The sequence below is a fragment of the Hyperoodon ampullatus genome (genome assembly GCF_949752795.1).
Source record: "Hyperoodon ampullatus genome assembly, chromosome: 14".
Taxonomy (NCBI): domain Eukaryota; kingdom Metazoa; phylum Chordata; class Mammalia; order Artiodactyla; family Ziphiidae; genus Hyperoodon; species Hyperoodon ampullatus.
In genome coordinates, this window is record NC_136927.1 from 40,753,924 (window position 1) to 40,763,535 (window position 9,612).

At 53.4% G+C, this 9,612-nt stretch overlaps 1 protein-coding gene across 1 annotated transcript; it reads left to right on the top strand.

The window, feature by feature from the left end:
* Positions 1 to 897: 897 nt before the first annotated feature.
* Positions 898 to 9,365, top strand: AQP8 (aquaporin 8; the record flags this gene model as incomplete). The annotated part of the gene is made up of 5 exons (XM_079719038.1): positions 898 to 1,139; positions 3,820 to 3,946; positions 6,022 to 6,236; positions 7,721 to 7,855; positions 9,317 to 9,365. 5 exons carry the CDS (start codon positions 898 to 900, stop codon positions 9,363 to 9,365), a joined length of 768 nt encoding a protein of 255 aa, XP_079575164.1.
* Positions 9,366 to 9,612: the final 247 nt, after the last annotated feature.

The window sequence follows — 9,612 nt, forward strand, 5'->3', positions numbered from 1 at the left end:
CCATGCTGCACGGGAGAAAAAATAAGGTGCAGAGAGGGTAAGCAACTGCTCAAGGTTACTCAGCTGGTTCACGGAGGAGCTGGGATTGAAATCCAGGCAGCCTCTTTCCAAAGTCCACAGGCTTTACCATTGCCTCTGCAATCTCCAGAGATGGTCATCCGTCTACACCCTCAGTCCTGGATCAGCCTAACAGCGTGAGTTTGTGGAGGTGTCAGGGCCTCAGATACAAGGAGGTGTCCTTAGAAGTCCATGGAAAAATCACTGAAGATGAGTTTACCGTTACTTCCCATGTGTGGTCCTGATCTGGCAGGGCCCTCCTCGTGTTCACTCACACACGTGGGTCTCCTCTGGGCCCCGGTAGTGACCAAGGGAGCTGGGGATCAGGGCCCTCCATCTCCTGCTGGGGCAGACCTGGAGCCCTCCCCAGGTGACGCATTGAAGCCGACACCTTTTGCCTTTGTTGGCAGAAAGCTCAGCAATCCTTGACCACCCCCTGTCCTACCCAGTTAAGGTTAAAAACAGTGTTTCCTCTCCGGGGCCTCAGGGCCACCTCCTACTGGGCTTTATTGCTTTCTTGACACCCTCGGGAGCCTCTGTAGCCCTTTAAAAGGGGCAGAGCCTGTAGTGGGCTGGCAGCCCCCGTCCTGGAGATAAGAGTGTCCTGTCTGGGAGAGCAGGTGCGGGTTTTCCAGCCAGTGCAGGCCAGAGTCCCGTCCTGAGTCACCTCCGCCCTGATGTCTGCAGAGGTGAGTACACTGCTGGCCTCTTCCTCTGCAGCCTGGCCATCCAAGCGGTTGCTGAGAATTAATTCAAGATTGGGGCACTGGGGGGCTTCTTTCTGGGCTCTCCTCCCATCTGTGTCCCCCTCCGTTTCCCCCCCTTCAGGCAGCTGCATCCATGTGTGACCTGGAGTTTGGTGGCATCAAGGTGAAGGAGCCCAGCGAGGGGGGCAGGTGGCGTGGGTGCTGGTACGAGCGGTTTGTGCAGCCCTGCCTGGTTGAACTGCTGGGCTCTGCCCTGTTCATCTTCATCGGCTGCCTGTCGGTCATCGAGCACGGGACCGACACTGGGCTGCTGCAGCCGGCACTGGCCCATGGGCTGGCCCTGGGCTTGGTCATCGCCACGCTGGGGAGTATCAGGTGGGAACAGCTCTGAGCACTCCGCCTCGTGCCAACCTGGGGAGCCAGGGGCAGGGAGCAGAGCTGTGGGCAGGGACCCCTGGGCACATGCCCAGGATCCCAAAAGCAGTGTGGGTAAAATGTGGGTTGGGGGAGGGGTCAGGCTGCTTGGGTTTGAATCCTGGCTCTTCAGCCTGTGAGCTCTGTGGCTTTGACTAAGCCACTCCCCAAACCCAAACTTCCCATCTATGAAATGGGAACAGTGGGAGTATTTTCTAAATCTTATTTCTCAAGCCAACACATGAAGGAGAGAGGCCAGGTAACTCGTCCAGAGTCCCATGGCAGAGCCAGGAGGCAAACCCAAGCTGTTTGTCCTAAACCCAGCATCTCCTGGGGGAGGCACGAGAATGAAACGATGTGAAGAGCTTAGTCCATAGTAAGCGCTCAATCACTGTTGGTTGCTGTGTTATTGTTACCTTTAGGATGGGGTTTTGCTCCAGCCTAGGGTAAGGCAGAGTTATGCAGAAGAACCCACCGGTGGGGCAGGGAGGCCTGAAGGGTTCCCCTTGCATAGCCCTCCCCTGGACAGGAGCTCCACCGGGAGGTCGTGGGCTCCCAGGAGAACCAACCGCAATGACACATGTCTTGGATGGAGTGTCTGGCAGGGGCCTCTAGAACCTGGTTGGTCTGTATTTAATCTCACACAGAAAATGGATCTGAGTAAGGAAATTGAAATACTGTTTCCTAGAAAAACAGAACGGAAAGAGAACTTTAACATTTCTCTTTAAATATCTAAGGGAAGCTGCAGGTGGGATGAAAAACACAGAGTCTTCTGTTCGATGACGGGTCTGGGGTTGAAGGCAACCTTTGTCACTGCTTAGCTGGGTGACCAGGGCAATTAGCTGAACCTCTCTATGTTCAGTGGAATAAAAGGGGATGATAATAATAGCTGATATTTATTGAATACTAACTATATGCTAGTACTCTATATGAACATGTATTAATTATCTTTGCAGCAGCCTTTATGAGGTAGGGATCACTGAGGCACAGAGAGGTTATATAAGTTGCCCACGGTCATACAGCTCTTCGGTGGCAGAGCTAGGGTTTGAACCCAGGCCAGCTGGCAGGAGAGAACATTGCTTTGCGCTGCAGGAGACTGCCTATCTGGAATGCCAGCCTTTTATTCAGCCATCTGTTTTTTGTCAACAAATATTTATTCAGTACCTACCGTGTGCTCGGCACTGACTCTGAGGTTATTGGAGCGCCCGACACAGCACCTAGCACCAGAGTAGGTCTTCAATAAGTATTTGTTGAGCTAACCATGGATGAGAAAACTAAGAAGGTGTCTTGATTGTTTTTACTGTTAATGAGTGTGAAGTGTCCCAGCCCTCTCCTGGTCGAGCCACACTCTGAGTGACAGTGTCTCTCCCCGTTTGGGCTGGGGGACCTGGTGGCGAGGCTGACGGCCGAGAGGGTTCTAAGTCTCCCTCCTGCAGGAGGCCGCCCCACCTCCACCTTCACCTCTCTGCTTTGGCAGAGCCCAGGCTAAGCTTGGTCATGGACCTGAATTGAGGCCAAGTAAGCCTGGCTGCCCCTCTCCCCGCTGGTCAAGTTTGAGATGAGCTGGTGCTTCCTGATCCTGCAGGAAGCTCACCCAAGGGCCTGTGCACAGAGCTGCACCGGACAAGTTGGGGCAGCTGGTCCTGAAATGTCAGCATGTTGGACAAAGTCCCTGTGTCCAGAGCCAGGGTCCTCTGTCCAGTCTCAGCTCAATGTCCTGTGTCCATTGGGTGGGCAGGCCCATTGGTGGGCTGTAAACATCTGGGTTGACATGGGGGGGCCTTGGGGTCACTATCCCTCTTATTGGGTGTGTCCATCCCAGGCACCAGGGGGATTGGTGAGCCAACCTCTCAGGATAGTTCCTTCATCTGAGTGGGACTGGATAGGATGCCAATGGGGGTAGCAGGGCACTGGGGGGCCCTCTAGGCTCTGGGGCTTGGACTGGTTGAGCATCTTGGTGAAAAGGAAGGCTCTTGGCCCATGACCTCTGGAAGGACCAGCCAACTTGAACCAGCCCTTTGACCTAGGTTGACTTTGTCTAATCCCCTTCACATCCCAAACCCAACTTAATCATGAACCTCTAACCTCGATCCTGATTCCCAGTGCCATTTCCAGGAACCTCTAATCTCAATTTTACAGGCAACACTAGTCACACTTTCAGACCAAAAATAGGAATTTTACTGGCTGAGTTCCACCAATAAAAATTTTTATTGGTTGAGTTCAGCCAATCAGGAGCTGTTGTTCACGGCCTGGTTTCTTCTAAGGGGAGGCCAGGTTACCTGTCTTGGGCTGTGAGTTTGAAGCCTAGGGTCTCATTCTGACCCGTGGCCACGGCTCTGAAGGGCTGGACGCAGCTCTTAGGGGGTGTGGAAAGAGCTGAGGGACAGTTTCCCACCGTATTCTTGTCTGCGCCACCCTGGGGTCTGGGTGTAGGACAGGAATGGTGCTGCCCTCCCCTCCCAGGCTCTCCCCCACCACTTGGCACCTCGGGGAAAGTGGGCGTAATTTGGTGCCTGTTTTCTACCTGGGCTGCCCTTGACGGACTCTGGCCCCGCAAGGCCATCTGGGGAGGCGGTGGGGCTGCTGGGACCCAGTGCCTGGGCCTTGGCCTCATGACTCCTTCTGCTTTTGTGGGTGACAGTGGTGGACACTTCAACCCTGCGGTGTCCCTGGCAGCCATGCTGGTCGGAGGCCTCCACCTGATGATGCTCCTTCCCTACTGGATCTCCCAGCTGTGTGGGGGGCTGATCGGGGCTGCCTTGGCCAAGGTGGGTGATCCCCCAGGGGGCTGGGCTGGGGGCTTTTGCTCTGACGGGGCTGCTGGGGTGGGTGAGGGGCAGGGAGTGGGGACTGTCCAATTCTTTTTTTAAAACTGGATTGGTTGATTGATTGGCTGCATTGGGTCTTCATTGTTGCGCATGGGCTTTCTCTAGTTGCGGGGTGAGCGGGGGGCTACTCCGCAGTGCGCGGGCTTCTCATTGCGGTGGCTTCTCTTGTTGCGGAGCACAGGCTCTAGGCGCGCGGGCTCAGTAGTTGTGGCACGTGGGCTCAGTAGTTGTGGCTCGCGGGCTCTAGAGCACAGGCTCAGTAGTTGTGGCGCACGGGCTTAGTTGCTCCGCGGCATGTGGGATCTTCCCGGAGCAGGGCTCGAACCCGTGTCCCCTGCATTGTCAGGCGGATTCTTAACACTGCACCACCAGGGAAGTCCTGTCCAGTTCTTTTCCTGTTGCCTCCAATGGGATTGGGTGGACCTTTCTACCTCGGAGGGGACAGTCAAAGGGCCTTTGGTTTCCTTCAAACCCACCCTGTTCTGTCTGTGTCTGGACACAGCCCTCCCTAGACAGACCAGGAAGCAGAATTCAGGACTCAAGTTTTCTGTTCCTGAGTCCATTTCTAGATTTAGACAATTCTATTTTTTTCATTCAGTCATTCATTCACTTCATTCATGCTACAAACATCTCACTAAGCACTTTCTGAGAGTACAGGATATACAGGGTTATTCTTGAGAAACTCCTGAGCTAACTTCTCTGTGTGTTCTCCAGTTTGCCTGCCTTTAAACTGAGTTACTCTACCTTTAATGGGAGTTAATGCTCAAATTACTGGAATCCTTCCATTCCGGTAGGAAGGCTAGCTCTTCCTGTCAGCCACAGAATTTTTATAGCTCTACACGTAACTCCACGGAAGGACTTCCCTCCTCCCTCTTTGCCTGCCTGACTTCCTTTTTTCCTTCTTTCCTTCTCTCTCTTTCTTTCCTGCTGTTCTGAAGTCTCAGCCAGGGACCCTTCAAATTGGAAGTCTTGCTTGGCTTGTGTTGGGGGTGGGATTGGAGGGAGTGGGGAGGTGAGAAGGGGTGAAGGGGACACCCTGTTAGCTTGCCTGGGGTTTGGTCTGTGGCTCTAAGCGCTGCCCATTGCAGACTTTGGTCTTGAATCCCATCTTGCTGTCGTCCCTGCCCTGGTCTTCCTGTGCCCCCATTTGAGGCCCTGCTCCCCCGTCTGTTTAGAACGGGGCCCGGACCTTGCTGCTCTGATTCCCAATGGAAAGCAGTGCTGTGACTCTCCCTCAGGCCTGGTCACTTGTAAACTTGTCCAACATGATGGAGACCAGTGTGGGGCAGCAGTGGTCATTCACTGGGTGCCCTCCCCCCTCCCCGAGCTCTTGGTAGAATCCTCTCATTTAATCTTCAACTTGACTAGAAGCCTGCATCAGTCCTTAAAGAGCACTCCCCACCTGGGCCCAGGGCTGTTACCATGACCACGCCTACTTTACAGAGGCGGAAACAGAGGCACAGAGAAGGCAATAATTTGCCCAAGTTCAAATGAGCTGGGGAGCAGCTGAGCCTGGATTTGAGTCCCGGGTCCAGAAGCTTGTCTGCACTGCAGTCTTCCCTCCCCAGGTGTCGTGATGACCCCAAGGCCGATTTCCTGGGAAGCCAGTGGGGCTTAAGCTTCAGGGCTCTTCTCATCCCTTCGAAGGGGCCTTTTAGGGGGCTGGTAATGTGTTTACCTGGGTATATGTGTTTGCAAAGTTTGTAAAAATAAGGTATTTTAGTATTCTTTCTCAAAGAGGGTCATATAAGTTACATACCCTTCAGGCCTACAATACCTGGAGCCACCGCTGGGTTATCCCCATTTACAGAAGAGCAATATGAGGCTTAGGGAAGTCCAATAGGTCAGGCAAAGCTGCACAGTAGGAACTGGTGGAGCTGGGATGTGGGTCCAGATATGTCTGACTGCACATTGGACAGGACCCCCCGCCCCCGGCTCAAAGGGATGGGGCCCCTCCTGTCAGCTCCCAGCTGTCTCTCCACCCCCAACATGAGGCTGAGCACTGCTCTCTGCAGGCGGTGAGTTCCGAGGAGAGGTTCTGGAACGCGTCTGGGGCAGCCTTCGTGACAGTCCAGGAGCCCAGGCAGGTGACGGGGGCAGTGGTGGCAGAGATCATCCTAACGACACTGCTGGCACTGGCTGTATGCATGGGCACCATAAACGAGAAGACTCAGGGTCCTCTGGCCCCATTCTCCATCGGCTTCTCTGTCACCGTAGACATCCTAGCAGGGTGAGTGCCCCTTGGCTGTGGGACCACAGTGCTCAGCCCTGGACCGAGGCTCGCCCCTGGAGGAGGGCAGGTCTGCTGAGCTTACCTGAGGGTTACCAATAGAAGCCACACAGGTAATGTAAACGGGGGAAGTGGGCTGGCAGGAGGCAGACAACAGGGAATGGTGGGGACTGTGGCATCTAAGGAGGCCACCACCACGCACCTCTGATAAGTTACCGCTGTGTGGGAATATGGGCTTGGGGTGACCCTTCTAAGTTCATTCTAGGGAAGTCAGAAGACTGGATTTTTATGTGAATTTTCTACTTTTTGTAGTATCAGTAAACCATTTCTGTGGACTGTGTTTATCCTGCCAGCAGGCAGCCAGGTTTTAGCCTCAGACTTAAAAGAGCTTCCACACCCATTGTCTCGTTTATCTAGAGCCTCTCAGTAGGCTTGGGAAGGGATTAAGGAGACAAAGGATTATTTCTTCCCTTTTATATATGAGGAAACTGGGGCTCAGAGAGGACACAAGTGACTTATTTAAGGTCATTGGGAAGTGGCAAATTAAATGAGAGATCTGGGACAAGGGCCCTGCTAAATATAGGGGATGAGGGAGCTCCTTCCTACAGGCCAACTCCTTCCTTTCCTCTTGGACACAGGATCAAGTGTAACCTTTCTCTCCTCTGCCTCCAGCCCTAAGTCATCCTCTGGGAGGTGGAGTCTGGGGAAATGCATGTGCAGAGCTGTGGCAGTGCTTTGATGCCTCCTAGTGGCTTTTGGTTCACTTATAAGCCTACTGACTCATCCAGTTGGCTTTGGCTGCTGGCCACAGGTGGGGCCTGTGAGGGGTGAGGCCTGAGTGAGGACCCCAGCTTGAGTGAATGGGGCAAGGGTACAGACATTGGGACTAGAGAGGTGCTGTTGGGGGACAGTCCCTCTTTGGGAGATGCTGGGTCCCTAGCTTGTGGTGCAACAAAGGCCTCAACCAGGTCAGCTAGATTAGAGTTAGCACTTGCACATGAAATATAGGAGAAACATGGGCTCTATATGCGTTTCCTCATTCACTCCTGACAACAACCTATGAGATACGTACTTTCCTCTCAGCTGAAACACAGAGAGGTTAAACAAAGGTTATAGCTAGAAATGGCTGGGCTGGGTTTTGAGTCTAGATCTGCTTGACCCCAGAGTTCATATAGCTGAAAACTGCTTACTTTGCCTTATCAACTGTGGAGAAGGAGTAGATCCATCTTCCTTCCTGCCGTCACTGAACAGGCACTACTTGCCCATTCTTCTAGAAGGGTGTGTGGGCAGTGGCAGACTGTAGGGAGGACTCCGGGGAGGGGGTCAAGCCTTTCACTTTGGAACCTCCCACACCGCCATGATATGGTAGCTTAGAGGGGGTTTCTGGGTAGCGTGTGACTTAAGCCTACTTGGGGAAATGAACTTGGGTGGGTCGGGGCTCCTCGGCTGAGATTCTACCGACCATTGTGGCTGGGTGTTTGCAGGGGAGCTGTGTCTGGAGCCTGCATGAATCCTGCCCGTGCCTTTGGACCGGCTGTGGTGGCCAACCATTGGGACTTCCACTGGATCTACTGGCTGGGCCCACTCCTGGCCAGCCTGCTTGTAGGAGTGCTCATCAGGTAGGAATGTGACACAGGGTCATGGCCCATCTGGTGGGCATGGTGACAGTTCCTAGAACATCCAGGTCTAGAGGGCTAGGGTCTCTCTTGGGTTTGGAGAAGAGAAGAGGAAGCCTTCTTCAGAGGCAGAGATGATGGCTCTGGGACCTTTGGTGGCAAGTGACAGAAATCCATCTGAACACAGCTTTCATCCTAAAGGGGAACTCATTGGCTCACATAATTGAAAAGTTCACAAGTGGCCCTGGCTTTGGTGGGAGCTCAGACAGTGTCTTCAGGGCTTGGTCTTTTTAGGCTCTACTGTCCTCCGGGTAGGTTTCATGCTTAGACAGGCTCTCCAGTAGAGGCAAAGATGCCCACCAGGCACTCCAGACTTACATCCTAGCAGCTTAATAGCTGGAAACAGAGGAAACAGAACAACAGCTCTTACAAAGGTCCTGGCTCTGCTGTTCTCTGAGTTGGACTGGTCCAGCTTGGGCCATGTCTACCTCTGAATTGACCTCTGTAGCCATGGGGCCAGGCACTCTTTTTTTTTTTTTTTTTTTTTTTAGCGTACGCGGGCCTCTCACTGTTGTGGCCTCTTCCGTTGCGGAGCACAGGCTCTGGATGCGCAGGCTCAGCGGCCATAGCTCACGGGCCCAGTCGCTCCGCAGCATGTGGGATCTTCCCAGACTGGGGCATGAACCCGTGTACCCTGCATTGGCAGGCGGACTCTCAACCACTGCGCCACCAGGGAAGCCCCAGGCACTCTTATTGGCTATGTCTGGAGCATGAATCTTATCCTGGAGTTGGGGTGAGGTCAGCCTCATCTGAACAACTGTATGGACTGAAAGTAGAGGAGGAATAGCTTCCCACAGGGGTGTTGTATAACTCAAGGGACCCTATCCACATAGAACACCATGTTAGTGGTGTCCCCAAGAGCATGTATGTCATGAGATGACAATCACATAAGACACAATGTGAGCAGTGCTCCCTGGAGCTGGGCAATGGGTAATAAGGTTGATAGTGTTATCAGAAGGATAATATCTGCTTGACTGCTGCTCCTCCAGCTCTCTTCTTGTGAACCTCAAGGATCCAGAGTGTCCTCTCTTTCTGCTCCAGGTTGTGCAGGGATACAAGTAGGTACAGTGCCCGCCCTCTGGACGAGGACAGGCACTGGGCTGAGCTGATCTAGACTGCTTGCATTGCTGCCTATGTGCAGTCCTGGCTTAGCCTATGGATTAGTGAAAAGCATCACAAATAATTCTCTGATGCTTTCAGAATGGTAGAGATGGGGATCTTCAGGAAAAGGGTTAGAGACCCAACAGGAAAGAGTTTCTCCCTCTCCCCAAGGAGATCTGGCTGTTGAGGCTGGAGAGGCTCAGGATGGCATCTCTCTGGAGAATTCTGGGCCTGGAGACATTTGATGGAGGGTTGGGTCTCTCCCGGAGACTCAGAGACCTCACTGGGCCACCTTTTTTGTAGGTTCTTCATTGGAGATGGGAAAACCCGCCTAATACTAAAGGGGCAGTGAAGCTGAGATGGTGGAATTCCTGCCGCCCTAGGGGCCCTCAGTGGACCTGTCCTGGACTGCAGACCAGACAGGTCTGCATTTCCTGCCGAGGCAGAGCTCTGAGAAGTGACTGATACGCTTCCCCTGACTTGGGTCTGGCTTTTCAGATGTGCTAGTTCCTTCGAATTCCTTTGTGCTCATCAGAGACCTCAGCCTGGGGAATGTGTTGCCAGCAACGCCCAGAGACAGATAGAAACAAGCACAAAAG